The sequence below is a fragment of the Salarias fasciatus genome, chromosome 5 (genome assembly GCF_902148845.1).
Source record: "Salarias fasciatus chromosome 5, fSalaFa1.1, whole genome shotgun sequence".
NCBI lineage: Eukaryota > Metazoa > Chordata > Actinopteri > Blenniiformes > Blenniidae > Salarias > Salarias fasciatus.
Genome location: NC_043749.1, coordinates 25,009,191 through 25,027,592, shown reverse-complemented (window position 1 = coordinate 25,027,592; position 18,402 = coordinate 25,009,191). Strand labels below are relative to the sequence as shown.

The following is an 18,402-nucleotide window of genomic DNA, read 5'->3' as shown; positions in this document are numbered from 1 at the left end:
TCCTGGCTAGACTGCTGAAAGTTATTATTGAGTTCCTGTGTAGGGCCTCCCCTCCCTGTGGCATACTCCTCTGTGTTCACTACAAGGTAGACAGGGAGTAAGGGAGCGGCAAAGAGAGAAGTTGGCAGCCTCCCATGCCCCGTTGCAATGACCTTATATGCAACAAATAAAGGATAATTTTGTTTGATTCACAGTTTTTGCAAGGGTTAAGCCTCTGAAAGCCTCGCGAAGACCGAATGCAACCGCACACGCTAAGTGCCTCACAGCTGCTCGACAGCCGCTGAAACGGCGGCCTCGCCGCCTCTTGTCTTGAGTTACAGTTTCGCAGACATGTCCCGTTTTCTCAGGAATGGCCTTAACTAGTCAAGACAAGAACGGTTCACCAATGAGAAGGCGGCGAAGTAAATCCCCGGCTGGCGTGCTAAGTGATGAGTATGATTCAAGGACAAGGCAGTGGGAGGACAACGGCTCCTTCAGTCGCCTTCTAATAACTTTGTTTTCACGGCAAATGGCGTAAAATGAATTCAACTTAAAAAGGGGAATTCTTAATGCATGACTGAAGCGCTGGCAGATTATTAGAATTTTTTTTTTTTTCTGCAGTCTTGTTTGTCGTTCCTGGTAGTTTGCATTTTTTGCTGCACTTTTTTTTTTTTGCGTTGGAGATTTGCTGTCATGGTAAAGACCACGGAGATTACATAGTTATATACATGGTTCCCTCCACTCAGACCTATGCCTGCCTGCAGCACTAATCCCTGGCCTGCACCCCCCCCACCCCCCGTTCGGACCTCAGAGCGCCTGCGTCCTCCCGGCTCAGCCCACCAAGAGAGAGAGAGAGAGAGAGAGAGAGAGACAGACTTTTATGTAATGCTCTGTCCGGTGTATTTGTTCTGAACCTGCTGTTGCTTTAAGCGGGACTCCCGCAGGTTAACAGTACCCAGCTGCTGCCTGTCCTACTGTACTCGGCTCTCTGTGGCTCAGGTCCACGAGGAAAAAAAAAAAAAAAGAAAAAAGCTGAACCCGTGCAACACCTGAGGCTTGTCAGGAGCCCACGAGGCTTCTCCGCCGCGCATACTTTCTGCAGCATGTCACATATGCGCCCTGATTAATCCCAGCATGCGCCCTCATTCATGGTCAGTGCAATCATTGGGTCTGTGTTTTAAAGCAGTCTGGAGGCAGGGATTCTGCAGGGAAAGCTGGACGAGGGGGGGAAAACCCTGACGCTGAAATGGGTATTTTGTGGAGTTCTGTTTGTTGAGTCAGAGCTTAGTTGGGCTCCACTGTTATGCGGTTGCCATGGAGAAAAACACAGGCTCTTGTGCAATAAAATCATCCAGGAAAAGACATTTCCAAGAATTTTTCAGAGTGAAGAAACAGACGGCAAATTGCAGAATTCATGAGGTGATGCGGTCCACCACCCACCCCCTTTCAGACCTCCATTTTAGAGAGCTCATATTCATTTTATGGAGGGCTGCGAGGCTCGAGCCCTCTCACCTAATTACTCCTGTAAGCAGATATGTTTTCCTATGAACGGAGGAGGGAAACAAAACCAGTGTTTAAGGATGGAATGCGTGATCTTAGGAACGGATGTTGTGGGTGTTTTATCCCCCATTTCCCTTACAGACAATTCCTTGAACAAGTGGAAACAAGTGAAATGCTATTTGATCTCTGTCAAATATTACTGTACACACACACACACACACACACACACACACACACACACACACACACATTTGCTCTGTGAGGCCTTTGTACACGTGAGCCAAATTGTTGCTCTGCCAGCGAACATTTTCAGAGGCCATAACTCCTGATGTTGTTTTGAAAATGGGCTGACAGTTAATTGGTCGAACACTTATAAAAACCCGCTGGCTCTCCCATATTTTTTTTTCCTGGAGCTGTAACTCTTCCCGGTTACGTCAAGGCTCCTTATTGCTCTTTAATATGGGCTCTTTCATTCTCACCATTTCCTCCCTATGTGAATGGGCCCATTAGCACATTTCAAGCCGCGCAGCTCTCTGGTTTTGTGCTTTCCCCCATTTGAAAAACTACCTCATACGCGGTGGAGTCAGACATAATGACATGATCCTCCAAGCTTACGGCCCGAATTTGAAGTTCAAAGACAATTTAACAAAGAGGATGTCATTAAAAGTCACATCCGGCGTCTTTAGCGTGAACTTTAATGATATTTCCGTCCTCAAATGATCACAGGAACGACACCGGCGGGAGCGCAGATTAGGTTTTCTAACCTGGAAGGCGGCATTTCACCAGAATGACCGGCGTGGTATCTATAAATTTCAGCAGGATTTATGACCCCGGTTCAACCAATTAGCTCCCGAGCGGTTTCTCAGGACGCGCACTGTGTTGGTGAAATGACATCACATGGGACCCTGAGTGAGCAGTGACCCTAACTTCACCTCTTCCTCTCACAGTCTTTATGACCTCCTCTCCTAAATCCCCCCTGTCCCCCCTCCGTCCCCTCACACCTCTTAACCTCTGGTATTCATCCCATTTTCATCTTTCCAAATAAACCTGCCACCTGCCCTCCGCTCCTCTCCTCAGGCTGCTCGGGGGTGGGGTGGGGGGTGGGTGGGTGTGTGGTCATGTGTCTCGGGTTACCGTGGAGGCTCGGCGGCGCAGACCGCTGTGACTCTCCGGCCGCTCAGGTGTTCTGTTAATGGACAGAATTAGCCCTGCACACACATTTGGAACAGAAAGACTGAAGGTGAAGCGTGTCCACGTTGACCAAACGTGGTGCAGAGCAGCAATGCAGGAGAGGCTCCGGTGCACGTTGCTCCAGTCGCCTCCTTTACATGCACGCGGTGAGTCGAAGTGAGCTGCGACTGGCCTCCAGTTGACCTGGCGTCTGCAAAGCGGAGTAGAGTTTAAGGTGCGGTCAGCGTCCTAAACATCAGCTAAAGTTATCCCCGGTCAAAGCCTTTTATCTGCTTACACCGAATATAAGTTAAATTTAGGTTAAATTTAATGCTCAACTTAACCTGGTGACACTTCGGCGATTATTAATGCTCAATTTTTTTGTCTTGGTTTTGAACTGGTGAGTGCTTCGGAAAAGGATCAGAGATCATTGAAAGTGTGAATTAACATTTAAAAAAAGTAAATTACACTTTAGTTTGCAATATCAAATAAATAAAGTAAATGAACACAAATTGTATTTTTGTATCAGTTCTAGCAATTGTTCTTGAATAAACCCAAAACAATTTTTTTTAATCATAAATATGATATTTTGTCTTAAAATTATATTGGGAAAAGTCGACAAACATGTTTTATTATTCTTCGTTGGAAGAAATGTGGACAAGTGGGGAAGGATTCATCTCTTATCAAACTGTTATTTTATTACAGAGATGGGAATCATGTCTGATCACTTTTGAGATAAATAAAAGTCAATCGGGAGAATGTGAGATTCTTTCGAAAAAATATGACAAATATCCTAATTGTTGTTTCATTAGCTTGTATGAGGAAACAGCAGCATCGTTTCCACATATTCCCATAATCTGTGGAGTCTGTGTTTTTATTTGTTTCATAATTTGCGTGTCTCGAATGAAATGTAGCAACGAAGCGACTCCACACGGGCTTTGGGTGTTTGGTCGGTGTTGGAGTTGTGCTTGGAGCATTCAGAATGCCTCATATATTCCTGCGGCCGAGGTTCTCCCGTTTAATTAGATGACTGGTTCATTGTTTTATGCTGTTTGTGGCAGAGTTTTCTGTCTGACCTGCCAGTTGGAGGCCCTCGCTTTAAAGGGTGAGGCTTGTGCATGTTAATGGAAAAGTAATGTTCCCATCGCTTTGCGAGGGTTTTGATTCATGCCGGCCTGCATGTTTCAGAAAAAAAACAATAGGAAATAGTGACATGGCACACAATATTTATCCACTCGTGCAGCTCCGGGTGTTGGAGTACGTCTCAGGCAGGTCCTATACACTCATATATGTGTTACATGATACATATAACTGCTGGACTTTATGCAAATCCCTGCAGAAAGGCCCCAAACCCAGGCTGAAACTGCACAATAATACAAGATCATTTAGTGGAAATTGTCTTTGTGGTTTTTTTGTTTCCTTTAATCCGAGCTGTGGCTGTTAAGCCGTCCCGTCGCTCCACTCTGGAGGTCCAGACTGGTTGGTTAGCAGCGCCGCCGCCGCCGCCGCCGGTGCTCTCCCTCCCGGGGCCTCCTCCTGTCCTGACCCCTCCCGGGTCTCTGCCCGGGGAGGGAGGCGCCGGGGAGCCGTGCAGTACCAGGTACCGCCAGTGATATAATGGTCTGTGTATTTGGAGCCGTTACTGTTTGGGTTGCGGAGAGGTTATCCAGTGACATTTTAATCGTCTCTCCGCCTTCTTTGCCGCGGCATTAGTATTAATCTGCGGGATTAAAACTCAGCCAGTCAGACAGCGGACTTGCCGTCTTGTTGTAGGGCAGAGGGGGAGCCTGCGAACAGCGAGAACGTGACGCACGCCTCGCCTGCGTACCGGCTGGGATGCGCTTATCGGTGACAAACCCAGGTTTACAGTCTGGACGCATCAGGCCTCTGATGAGACGACGATTCGCTGGTGTCTGGAAGCGGCCCAGTTTGTTTTTATCAGCGAGAAACCAGAAATGCTCACTCGTCTGCTTCAGTCTGAAAGCCGGAGACTTTCAGCTGCTACCTGTCACACCTAAACACCAACTTTCTGCTTTTTTATTAGTGAGGTGATTATAAAGAGACAGCCTGTCTGCGGAGGGTTAATTTTATCACCACAGGGAGAACTTTGTAGCCCATAAAAATCATCATATCATGGCTTTCGTGTCTTTGTAAAAGTCTGAGAAATAAACCATGATTAAACTTTAACATGTGGCCCAAACTGGAGACATGAAGCTTGAACAATGAGGGCATTATAATAAGCCACACAAACATTTCCTTTTTTTAGGGACTAGGGGAGATTACCTAGAGTCCTGAAAAGCTTCCTTACAGTAAATCTATTATTAGCCAAGATAGTTTTAATTTACTCCGTCATGAAACTTAAGGCCCCTGCAGGCTGTTATTTTGAACCCATCCCAGATGAAAAATAAGCAATGCTGATGATCACTGGAGTCTGTGGTCTGAGGACGTACGGTGAGAGAGGTTCGCAGACTCTGCTGTGCAGCGGCTGCTGCTCCGAGCTGCAGCTGCTGCCGACCAATAGAAATGTAGCAGGAAGATGAGAGCGAGCAGCACTGCACCGTGACAACAATTTACTGATTATCATTAATGCTGGACGACGTCCACATCCTCCATCTATTCCCATAACGAACTTTATACCAACACATAAGTGCTGCGAGAACGGCGGTACGATCCGCAGTTCACTTTTATCATTTATTCTCAGAATGTGTCGCACTCACTAGATAACACCGTCGTTGGTTATTTTCAGTTTTCTGGAGAGTACAGCGAAGTCGGTTTGAAATTTGATCGCTTGAGAGAGTCTTAAGTGTTTTTGTTTTATTTCACATCACAATATTCAGTCATCCCAACATCTTCTGTTCCCCTTTATTAACCTGTAGACATGGGCTGGGGTGGATAAAAACAGCAACAAAAAAAAGACTTTACAAGAGGATCTGGTCCAGATTGCCAAACCACCAATAAAATGGTAAAAAATTTCAAAGATAACTTTTTTATTTTCCAAAGCTAATGTCTTCAGAGTAGCCGAGATAACACAACACTGGGACCTGAGCTGAAACATTAGCATGAAACCGCACTGCTTTCAAACTGGAATTATATTTCACTGTATTTTTCACCAGGAGATATTAAATGCTTTATGTTGAGATTGTAGTTATTTTCATCAGTAGTTTTTTATTCTACTGGAAAGATAGACTTTTTCATCACAAATACTCTGTGCAACAGCAAAAAAAAAAAAAAAACCTAAAGATTCAATTCTAAGGTCATTATTGCAATATTTTACCAGTCCAGTGCGCTCGAGATGAAATTTGGCTGTAGTATGTGAAATATGTGTGACTCCACTGATCTGGAGTCACCAAGTAGCATTTTTAAACATTTTGGAGGAAGCCTGAGTTCACACACACACTCACACAGGCAGAACACACAGACTTGGACTCAAACCCCGATATTCCATAATAATCTGGACTCTTCAAACTGTGTTCCAAATCTCTCCCTTGTTAGTTTCTGATGTCTAACTTTCTAATGTCCGTCATCAGTTATTGAAACCAGGCTGTTTACTTTGTGGCTGAGAGGTGTAAATCTTGGCATCGTTCATTGTGCCGCGTTATCTCGGCGCGATGCAATCTCTCAAGAATTCCAAACGGCCTGAGTCACGATTAGGCCCCTAAATGATTAAGTGAAGAGAAGGTTACCGTGGACGGTTTAGAGTCCACAGATGCAGCACCGGCGGCGAATCAGATGAGGGTCAGCGTATTGCCAAGGGATTAAGCTTGCATGGCAAACATGGCATTGGCACTGCTGCACGGCGGAGATCAAGTTCTGTGCAGGCACGCACACATGTATGACGGTGTGGCTCCAGACACACACACACACACACACACACACACACGATACACTGACATCAATAAGAAAGCACGGGTTGAGTTGTAAATGTGGGGATAATGACAAAAACAGCCTCAAAGAATTTCTCCATTTTAGGTGACGTACCCTTAAGCGCAGGCCTGTCTGGAAACCATTTTAGGCGCCCTGACAAAGACTTTCTCACAGCTATCACTTAATTCGATTCAAGAGCACAGACCGTCTCCACCGCCACTGTGTATTCCAGGGGCGGCGCGTGTCTGGTCAGGACGCTTCCTCACATCCATAAAACCTGAGGAGATAACAAAAAAAAATGAGTATATATATTCAAACGGCTAATTACAGTCGTATTTTGTACCAATACATAGAAACTAAGCATGTTCCTTCCAAACTCTCCTTTAAAAAAAAATAAAAATTCTGTGCTGTTCCAGAAAGTTTGCATGAATATGTTTTCGAGTAAGAGTTTTTTTTTTTTTTAATTCATCACGGGCTCTAAATTAAATTCCATAAACGTCTGCCTGCCGACGCTCTTTCTCTCTTACGCTGCGTTTCTCGTTAACCTTCCTCCCCTCCGGCCTCCTGGTCAGCGCTGCAGCTGCTCCTACATTATAAGTGTGCTAAATGTTAATAGAAGCATAAAGCCATTGTGTGTGTGTGTGTGTGTGTGTGTGTCTGTGTGTGTGTGTGTGTGTGTGTGTCTGTGTGTGTCTGTGTGTGTATTCGTGTGTGTGACTGTAGCTACAGTTTCATATCTTCACAGATTGTGTGGGCTGATGTTTGATGCTCTTCCTCCAGTGCTCCAGCAGGGGGGCAGAGCGGGGGCTCAGACAGCTATTTGGTGCCGAGCGCCTGTAGAAATATCCACATTAAATTCCCCAAAACATCACAACAATAGACAAGAATTTACCAGGCCAGTAATCGTGTTTATAACTTCCACATGCGGTCCTCTCCAGTTGTTGTGTCTCCTTTCACACACCCAAAAGGAAGTCTTATTCAGTCTCAAAAAACAACACGGTACGATCACGCCTAAACCATTACGCACAGAAATGTCACCGCAACTGAAAATCCAACTTTCCACCTGTCAATCAGTCTGCTGTCAGCGCTCCTGAAAGGCCAGCTGAGCCTCGCTGTGATTGGCTGATGGGGTTAATGTGGGCGGGACCTGACACACAAAAGCTGACTCAAGTGAAACAGTCTCCTTTTGTTATCATTACAGTGCGACTTCAATGGCACCGACCAGGTGTTTCATTGTTGAGGGCGTGTGTGTGTGTGTGTGTGTGTGTGTCTGCGCTCCCAACTTGACCTTTTGGACTTTCAGATGCAGCTTTCCGTCTGCTGATCACGATGTGAAGTACGTCATGACGCAATTATACTTTAATGAAAGGAACAATAAAAAGGAAGCAGCTTGCTCTTTAATAAAACATTACAAGTGTTTTGATTCTCGTTTGCTCACACTCATTTTGCAGCTCCGTCTCATGTTGTGGCAGTTTGCATTCATCCCGGCGAGGCACAAAGTTTCAAAAGAGAGACAAAGAGACCATTAGAGCTTGTTCTCACCTTTCAGTGGTTCTGATTCATGCTGGTCTGCATGTTGTGAAAGCATGAAGAAAATCTGAAGAAGTGGTTTTTTTTTCCTGTTTGATTCTCTTGCTCCTAGAGTACAGTAGTAAGGTGGGATGGTGGTGGCGAGTCGGGGGGGGGGGGGGGGGGGGGGTTCAGACAGCTATCTACTGAATTTGGCGCTAAGTGCATCTATAAATACGCCCGTCATGGAGCACGTTTCATTTCCTAAGATAACTTTGACTCACAACCATACCAAACATGCTCATGCTAATAAAACCTAATCTGCAGCGATATCTGGTCCGTGTCTTTGAGGGTAGGGTTTCCACGTCTGTTGAAATAACTTATGGGTCCTTTCTGCCGTGAGGTCATCCTCAGCAGGAGGGATCCAGAGAGATTCGGACTGTCGACGGGCCGAGGGGAAAAGCCGGGCGGGCCGGTCCTGTTGGCGAGGCGGCCATGTTTGGGCCTGAATTGGAATTCGTTTCTCGTCATGCGGCCGAACAGTAATCTTCCTTTTTGTTCGCCCTCACCAGCCAGATGATCTTTTCATGCGCACGCAGGCTGATCGCCTCATTCAAGAGCAGGTTTTTTCATGACAGGAACTTAAAGTTGTCAGCAAAAAGATTATTGGGAAGTTTAGTGCGTCTTAATATTTTTAATCCGGGTTTGGCAGGGGTGTAGGACGACACAGAGGGAGGCGGGTCGAACAAACACTGCTACGTGCTCGGTGTGTCTTCGCTGCAGCCAGCTGCACCCTGAAGATTCAGCTTTTGAGGATCAGAGTGACGCTATACAAGAACTAAACAGGAAACACAAAGGGAATCGTATTTCAACTTACCACATCCTCCAAATAAACACAAAATAAATTCAATTAGCCTACTTTAGTACCAATTTCAACTGGAGTTAAGCACCCCACAATTTCCTTTACTTATTTTATCATCTTTGAACAATTTTCTCCTCACTAAAGCAAAATCCAACATCCTATTGTTTTTATTTTTGTTTTGTTTTTGCATTGCATCAGTGAATGATTTGTTGGTATTAAAGTTTTGGTTGTTAAAGATCTGACCTAGTGACAACAACGGCTGACTCAAATCTATGAGGAAAAAAAAATTTTGAAACACCAAAATTACTAAAATCTAAAATCCACAAATGTGGCCAATATGGGTCAATCAAGGACCATTATATCAAAGTTTATCTACATTTGACTGTTTATCGCAATTCATATTGAATTATTCGACAAAACATTGCATATCACAAACTATAAGCCATGAGTTTATTCATTCAACTCATTGTTTGGACTCGTTTGACCCAGCTTTGCTTACTGCTTTCTCTTTTAACGCCATCAAAATAGACTTGACGTATTTATTTTCGTTGGGGAAATAGTGCAAGAAAAGGCTGCGTGCTCAATTCAATAGCCATACAAAGTTATTCACTGGCTGTCAAACAATGCACAGCATGTACAAACTGAAGGAAGTGTTATTTTTCTCTGCACTTAAAGGAGCGCAAAACTGAGCTGAAAGGAAATTCAACATTAGAACAACACTTGTCAGGAAAACGAACATGGGCCTGGAGTAAATGCTGTTATGATAACGTGCTAACATTGTGTTCCCGGTGACCAGTTGCGGCCGAAAACTCAAAAATATTAATGTGATGCAGGTGATTTGCCTCAACAACGTGCAAAAAGTGCTCTGATTCCATCAGGTAACGGCGTCGTTGCAGGTTTTAGATGCTGTGCAGTTCCGTTTTTCTCCACTCTGCTGACTTTATGAATGGTCCATCATTTCAGAACGCTGCCGTGTTTCGCTGCCGTGAAGCTATATGTGTCAAGTTGTGTGGATCTGATGAGATTTTCCACCTTTAGGAACAACAGCCTGTCCTGCATCCACCTCAGACCTCATCAAGTCTCAATCCCAAAGACAATTAGGACAATCCAATAAGCCTTACTGTAATGCCGACCTTATGCCAAGCCCCGTGGCTGTCTTTGTGTGACTACACCGCCACGGCTCACTTCAGCTCCACAAACAAAATATCCTCCAAGTGGACCCAACGGAGACCGAGTAAATTGATAAATTAAGCTTTGATTTAGAGAGGGGAAATGGGAGCTTGTGCTTTATCTGTGTGGAATACGGATGAAGTTTCAGGGATATTCTGGGCCGAGACCAATAATTTTCCCCCAGCTGTTAGGAGGTGACCACAGGGTTTATATAAATCAGGGGAGTGACGTACAATTTATGCAGCGAGAGTTGGAACAGAGAGCTTGCGGCATCCCTCTGACCGTCCACACCGAAGTGCGGGGATCACATTACTAAAACTAGTATTCTCTCACTTCCAACTAAGGCTGTTACCCGAGCGAGTCGTGCCAGTTGGTGTGCCCTTGAGTGAGACAGCGCCCCACTAAGCACATGTCGATCTGGGGATTACATTCAGGGGTTTAGGAGGGGAAAGGAGGCCGTAATCTGAAACTGTTGTGTCTTGTTGCTGTGCACTTTTCTTAATGCCGTGCTATCATGCGGCGTGCGTCGGTATTGTATGACCGTTGCCCCAGGAAGTTCAGCTGGAGAAACTATATTTGTCTCGCCCAGATGAGCGGCGGTCGGCCCCTATGTTTTGTTTCCTGATAATTTCATTAGAGGTTTTTATTTAGTGGCACGACAGATGCGGGAGGTTTTCGGTTTTAGCCCGCTGTCGCGGCCGCCGCTTTGAAAGACATGAAAAATTCACGGGCTTTACTTTGCAGCTCAAGATTACATGAAGCCAGCATGAGAGTAATTACAGTCTTTAAAAATACACGCACATAGTTTCACACTTAGATTAAAACATGGAGACCGTGTGTGTCCGTACAATAAATGAGACGATGCAGCCATTTTTGTTAACACAGAGAACGGAAGCTCCACGCTAATTAGCGCCTTAGCACGAATACAAGCTGCCTGTTGACCAACTTGTTTAGGATTCTGACATACTTGTCCCTTTTTTCTCATCTCGCTTAAATTTTACTTTTAGTTTAAGCTCAAATAATTAGTAGAACCAAACACATTTGCTGGATTTGGAAACACTCTGACGACACCTCGATGTAAACGGAGACAAAAGTTTTAGTTTTATAGTTGAAAGTCACCTGGAAAAACAATCCAACGTCATCGTCTGTCCGTATGTCTGGGTTTCTCCCATCATCGACGTTTGCAGCATACTGGTCTCATTCCAAAACCAAACAACGCCCACTAGTGGCCTGGCATAAGAATTACGTAATTTTCAGTGTTCCTGCCATTTCTGGGTAAATGGTTTTCAAAATGTTGCGATCTATGTACTAAACTTCTCTTAAAAACGATGCAAAATTGATGTATTTTCACTTAAAATATAATTTTGACGGGGCCCAAATCAGCTTCAGTGGTTCAACTTAAGAAGTAAACTATTGTAATTTTGTCAGTTAGTGTGTAGTGCAACTTTTTTTTATTTTCTTACAGCGAAAGACAAAAACATATTGTCACTTCCTGTTTACATAATAGTGACATGACGCGGTGGCCAACCATGTGTCACCATACAACCGAATACTTTATTGACCACATATTTTGTTTGACAGTGACAGAAATATTGAAAGGCCGTTTGTCATTTTGGATGATTACAGTATTGGGGGCGGATCGGTTTCAGTGGCTGTCAGTCAAACTGGCAGGCGACAAAGTCTGATCTCAAAACGTGAATATCACTTTACTGTACACAGAGGTTATCAAGCTCAAGAATCCACTTTGTTTAAACGGATTTGGTTTGTTTGTTTTTTGATTAGACAGAGGAACAAAGCAGATCTCGGTGGATTTTGAAGGAATACCTTTTAAGGGAAAATTTAGTCTGTTTATTTCCACTCGTTCCAAACAGGAGTAACATAAGTACAGATTAGGAGAAACACTCTGAAAAGCAGGCAGGATTCAGAACTACTGTTCCATCAATCTGCAGCTTTTTCCCTCACAGTTTTCCTCTTCAGCCGCAGATTATTTCCACTCAGACCAGCTGTGCACACGACTCGAGTTTTCAAGTGTTACCACGCTCATTAAACTTACGCGTTACACAGATTTAATACATGGTTGCAAAACAAGAGATGAATGGCCTGAGAAGGAACTCCCGTGAAACAATGGGAACCACACCTTAACCACACTCCTCAACACCTGTCAAGCCTGATACCTGGAGAACCAATTTGACTTTGTCCTCGCGTCCCTTTGAGCGTCTGCTGCCTCTTCCCTCTTCATCGATCTCCTGCTCTCCTCCTTCTACTCATCCATTCATGCTCCCACTTCCCCCTCCACTCTGCCTTCCTGCCTTGGCTTCTCTCCCCCGGCGGCAAACAGAGAGTGTTGGGAGAAAATATCGTCTTATTTGAAATGTTCACATGTTGTTGCTGACTGCTCTGAATGTATTTTTAATCTGATAACTCCCCTCGCGCCGGAATGGAAAAAATGATGACAAGTTAGTGAGAAGATATGTTGTTTCTTTTTCTGTGATTTGGCTGAACTGACCCTTTAATCAGCATCGTCTGTGGTGTGGTATTTGCTGACGCTCCCCCTCAGCTAACCACGTTCAAGATGTCATGATTAGACCTTTTTTTTTTTTTCCTTTTTTTTAATTCAAAACCGCCTCGATACCAAATGCCAGTCCCGGTTTAGTCACAGAGTTACTACATCAGTGTTCGATAAACAAATACTGTTGATTAGCTCCATGTTCAAGTGAAAAAACAGCTCAATCCGAATCACGCTCCAGTTAGCAGGATATCGACGAATTATTGTTCGAGCGGGTCAAACGCTGTCCTCTGAGCAGATATTGATATGTTTGTGATGTGTGTGATTATCCGCCATGCCAGCATGAGAAGTATCTGGGGCTTATCCTCGTGTTTCCACGCCATTATGTAGCACTAATTAAAAAATAAAGCATGTCTGCTCTTGCCCATCTGCTATTAGACCCTGTTTAGCCTACAGGTCTGCTTTGAACTGCTCCCTCATTACAGCGCCTCAAAGAAATATCATACAATAGCGAGTTGAAAAGGGCAATGCTTGAATGGAGTCTGAAAGGGGAGGCTGTACTTGGCCTTCAAGTATACATTCCTTCAGCTCAGTGCTTCCTCTGTGGTCCCCCTCTCCTGGCCCACCTCCCCCCTCCCACTCAAGACTCAGTTCCCACAGGGGACTCGGCCAAAGCAAACTCCTCAGAGGAAGTCTCCCTCTCCTACCAGGGAGAGAGAGAAAGAGCGAGAAGGCGAGGGGGAGGAGAGGGACGGTGGGAGGGGAGGGAGGGATGGATGTCCTGCTCCGGCTCTGCGGATCCTGCGAGGCGGTAGGATGTGCGAGCGGGGTGTTATGACTCCGCGGCCATGCTATGTCTATGATGTGGTGGTGAGTAAAGCCCGTGCGGCTGCTCTCCTGTGAGGTCAGTGTCATATTTAGCCAGCAGGTCCCTTGTGGTGTCTGGGAGTGTCTGTTTTCTGGCTCTATTATGTCTAGTGCTCAGAGCCTTCCTGGAGCTGCAAACCTCAGGGTAGAAATAGTACCAGACAGGCAGACATCCTTTGTCAGGAAAACAACGGTCACGTCAGTAATTACAGAGTCTGATTACAACCAGGGCAGCAGTTTCTTAGAATACAGCCGGCCTCCAGTCGGGCAGGTGAGGGGTCGAGTCACCGCCGCTCCACAGGTTGAAGGCATTAACCTACAGTAGCTAAACCAAACACTGACTGGGTGTGAGCGTCTGTGCGTGGCGGACTGAGTGTGTGTGTGTGTGTGTGTGTGTGTCTGTGTGTAATGTGGCGACTGGTTAGACAGGTAGAGACGTTTGAGAGGAAGCAAGACGTGAGGGGAGTGTCCAGACAAACATGTAATGTACACCTGGTGCAGCTCATGGAGGCAGAATCCAAACAGGAAAGTGGTGCGACGAGTTTTTGTTTCAGTAGTGGATTCGTCAAACAGTTGAAAAAAGAAAAAAGAAAAACTGCTGGATTGCACCGTACGTTTCCCTGTTTTCATGCGACGAACAAGAATTATTCACTGCACGATGAGGTATTCAGACTAAATCTGAACTTTGAGGGGCGTGCATCGAATCACAGCCGACGCTGCGCTCCAACAGTCGACTCTTTGAGCAAACATATAATGAAGATTATGAAGTGAAGCGGTGTTTGGACAGTGCATGTAGCCCAGAGGTAGCTATTTTACAGTTTAGTCTACGGAATGGAAGGGAAAAGACCCAAGGCAATTTCCATAGTCCATATTTATCATATTTTAATGGTATGTTTTGTCTTTTTAACCCTCCAAAGCCACTAAAAGTCATATTCAGTGAACTGACACCGGCACATGAGAGCTTCACAGATCACTTATGGAGAGAAACGGCACCTTGCTTCACTTCAGCTCTTATTTTTCTGAAGACTTTTTACTTTTTTAAGACAGATATCTGCACTTTCTCCTCCTTCAAACTGGCTTGTTTTAACCTTTTTGAGATTGATTCAGGCTTAAAGTGAAAACATCAAAGCAGCTGATCTTAACATTTACTCAGACCAAAACTGTGAAAAGTGACAAATTCAAGAGCAATCAAGTTGCATCAGTGATGTCTGAATAGTAAGGCTTTCTTTCCACAAATGAAGAGCCTTTCAAAATGTTTTATCAAAGGTCAGTCAGTTTATTAGATGATTATGTAAGTGAAATATGGCTTCTTTCTTTTCTGCCTCACTGAGCAGTAAAGTTAAAAGTTTATATTTGCCTTCATACTTGAGTAAATTTCAGGATTCATATGTTCTCAATTGCTTTCTTCAAGTCAAATACTTGCTCTGTTTACACAAATGTTTGTTCATTTTTTTATGTAAAGAATGTGAGTACTTTTGCAAATTCTGTGTATTTCTATATTTATATATTCCTGAGAACTCCTGGAGCGTCATCTCTGACCATTTGAATTCTTTACATTCATAAATGAGTATTTTTGACGGCGAGCCGCAGCAGATTGTGAGTGTGTGTTGCAGGTGCGGGCCGTCAGACGTGACTTAACGCCTCCAGTCGTGAACAAGTTGCATCAGACGCTCCTACAAATACACCTCATACTCTCCCACACACACACACACACACACACACACACACACACATGCAGACACACACACACATGCATGTGCGTGTCTACACCCGCACTCACCCACCTCCCCACATGTCCCGACACCCACTCAGAGCTGCGCTCACGCAGCAGCGGAGTCTGGCTTCGCGTGGGAAATCTGCGAGACGTGATTCATCGCTAGATGAAGTTTGTCATTAATTTCCAACCGGGGGGGGGAGGAGGAGGAGGAGGAGGGGGAAGATTACGGCGAACGCAGCCCGAGTCTTCGCGGCTGCGTGCCGCCCTTTCAGGAGCCTTCTCCATTGAGTATTTCCAAGGTAGACAGGAACCGCTCGCCTTGAATCACACACAGGGAGATGGGAGTGTTTGCCATTCCTGGAGGCAGGATGTCATAGTAGTGAGTAAGAGAGCGACGGGCAGGTCTGTGCCGGCCTCTGCGCCTGCATAGGTAAACATATCCTCCGTCTGACAAGTGCAGACCTGAGGGCTCAGGAGGTTAGCTATCTCCACACAAGCTCCTGCAGACACACACACAGAGACACACACACACACACACACAGGCTACAATTTATCCCAGTATGTGGGTTCAGCGTTTTGTGGCTCTTAACAAGGTGGGCCTCAGGTTTTCAGACCTCACATGACTCTGCAGCCTGGCACTGATGCACAACTGTTTCAGAACACTTCTACTCGATCGTCTGTCAGATCTAAGTGCAATTACTTTAATTTGTCTTCCTCTCTGTCTGCCTCTGTCTCTGCACGGCTATATTTCTGTGGTTGGGGCAGTCGATCTGCTCCACCTGACGGCGCCTCCTCTGCCTGGCAGGGAGCAATGTAGCCCTGTTGGCTGCCAGCCAGACCAGCTTGAGTGTCTGCTCAGCTCAGAGCCCTGCTTACACACACACACACACACACACACACACACACACACACACACACTCAAGCATGCAGACATGCCAAGCTCGAAGACCAAACGCTTACTCAGACACATCTTCTATCCTCCTCGTCTTTCTGCTGCTTTCTCCACTGTTTGTATAATACATTTTTTTTTTTTTTTTTATGTTTTAAGTGACCTTCTGATTTTTCACTGCAGGACAAAACTGTAAAAACAGTCACTTCATGTTCTGACTAATTGGTGTGAATAATGCAGTTTTGGTTTTTGGTAGTTGTGTGCTCTTGAGATGCCCCCTGATGTAATCCCTGCTCTTCATCTGAGGTGAGGATGGTGATGATTAACAGCCTCTTCTCTCTCCTCTCCTGCAGTCCCCCAGCCCCGTCCCGACCAAGAAGCCCAAATTCGACAAATTGCTCTCTCCGTCAGCCGACAAAGACAGAAAGCCCGACTGGCTGCAGTCGCTGTCGAAGTCCGCGCACAAGGTTTGTGGCGTGAAAGTGAAAACGGCGCAGGTCTGAGTTCTCGTCATACGGCCTCTCTGAGTTGACTGGGTTGTCTGGTTTGTTGTCTCAGGATCTGAAGCAGGTCCAGCTGAAGCAGAGACCCTCTGCTTTCCGGCCCTGGTCTCCTAAAGCCTCCGAAAAAGAGAAACCAGCGGCTCAAAATGAGGCGGAGAGGTGAGCCTGACAACCGCCTGAAGTTCAGACGACCCAATGAAATGCATTAAATGAACTTCTTTTGGGGTTTTCTCCCCCCGTAGGCCCTGCTCAAAGAGTCAGGAGGCTCTGGCTGCTCCAGCTCTCGCCTCTCTGCCCCCTCCGGTCCATCCCAAGGACAGCCACACTCCTGGCAGGGGGCCCGCCGCCATTTCCAGGCAGGAGCTTCATAATGGCGATGCGCAGCACACGGCGAAGGCGGCCCACCCCGGCACCGCAAACCGGGCGGACGACATGGACACAGATGGAGAGATCGATGTGGACGACTGTGACGACGGTGAGCGCCGCCCACCGTTTTTATTTTGGAAAAGAACAAAAAAAACTAGAAAAAGAAACTGAGAATTTGAGCTTCTCTCAACTCTGTGTGTGTGTATAAGACAGATTGTCCAATTACAAGTTTTATTACACAGTAAACCCCTCTGGAAATGAGCCACAGCAAAGCTGGCTCGTGGTGATTTCTGTGCAACTGCGCCCCCTGGTGTCGAATGTGGGAAGTACAGAAGAACAACATGCACTTTTATTTATTATGTACAGTAAAAAAAAAAATAGACTTAATTCATCCTGTTTGGAGCAATTCAGACTTCACTGCAGCTCTATAATGCTAATAAAATAAAAATATATCACCCAACAAAATTATACACGACAATAATTTGAAATAAAAAGACAACAGAGCAGTATAAATATCTGGCCATTGTGTCTAGTCTTTCTTTTTTTTAATTATTGTCTGTGTCATGATGCATCTCCTATACTTTAACTTTATTCTGTCTGTAACTTCATGTTGTGTAAGTGTGTGTTCTGTTTTTACAGCTTTCGCATGTAAATGAGAACAGAGCCTCATGGTCTCCGTGACAGTTTAAGGAAAGCCATAATAAATAAACAAATGTGAACAACTCCTCCTCTTTAAATGATTTAATGTCTTCTCTCCCGCCGCAGGCCCGATACCTGCCTCCTCGCTGGCTTCGCCTCCGTCCGCCTGCTCCAGCGTGTCTCAGGCTCTGACCTCTCAGAGCGCCGCTCCGTCTCAGGACAGGCCCTCCTTCCTGCCGCCCACGGTTTACCCCGAGATGGACTCCATGAGGCAGATGCTGTACGGCGGCCTGGACACCAAGGAGTCCCGGGAGAAGCTCCTGCAGGAGATCGTCCGCATGCGGGTGAAGCAGGAGGAGAAGCTGGCCGCGGCGGTTCAGGCCAAACGCAGCCTTCAGCAGGTATCGCTCGCTCTCCTTCTACTCCACACCACGACAAATGAACAGGGCGAGTGTTCCACGGAGCCGAGGGAAACATGTTTATTCATGTTCCTGCAGGAACTGGAGTTTGTGAGGGTGGCGAAGAAAGGACGCCTCCGTGAGGCCATCGAGGCTAAACGTAACCTGCGGAAGGAGATCGAGCGCCTGCGCGTGGACTGGGAGAGGAAGATGAGGGATGCAGAGGAGTCCTGCGGCCGGCTGAAGAGGGAGCTGGAGAGAGAGAGGCAGATACGAGTCTGCGACAAAGGCTGCGAGGCCGAGCGGCTCCGGGTCAAGTACTCCACTCAGGTGAGAGCGGATGGCAGGGATTGAGTTTATCTCGTGAAACGATGCACAAGATGATGTTAAAAATAAAATGCATCGATATCACAACAGAGTGAAAACATGTCTGTCCATTTACAGCTCATTCAGTTCACATCAG

The 18,402-nt window shown here is 45.8% G+C and overlaps 1 protein-coding gene across 1 annotated transcript in view; it reads left to right on the top strand.

Moving 5' to 3' along the window:
• skib (v-ski avian sarcoma viral oncogene homolog b) overlaps positions 1-18,402 on the top strand; it is a 35,374-nt gene that overhangs the window by 15,140 nt on the left and 1,832 nt on the right. The window contains exons 2-6 of the mRNA XM_030091516.1: positions 16,387-16,500; positions 16,592-16,695; positions 16,779-17,011; positions 17,668-17,942; positions 18,039-18,269. Coding sequence (XP_029947376.1) covers positions 16,387-16,500; positions 16,592-16,695; positions 16,779-17,011; positions 17,668-17,942; positions 18,039-18,269 — 957 coding nt within the window. The remainder of the gene's footprint in view (positions 1-16,386; positions 16,501-16,591; positions 16,696-16,778; positions 17,012-17,667; positions 17,943-18,038; positions 18,270-18,402) is intronic.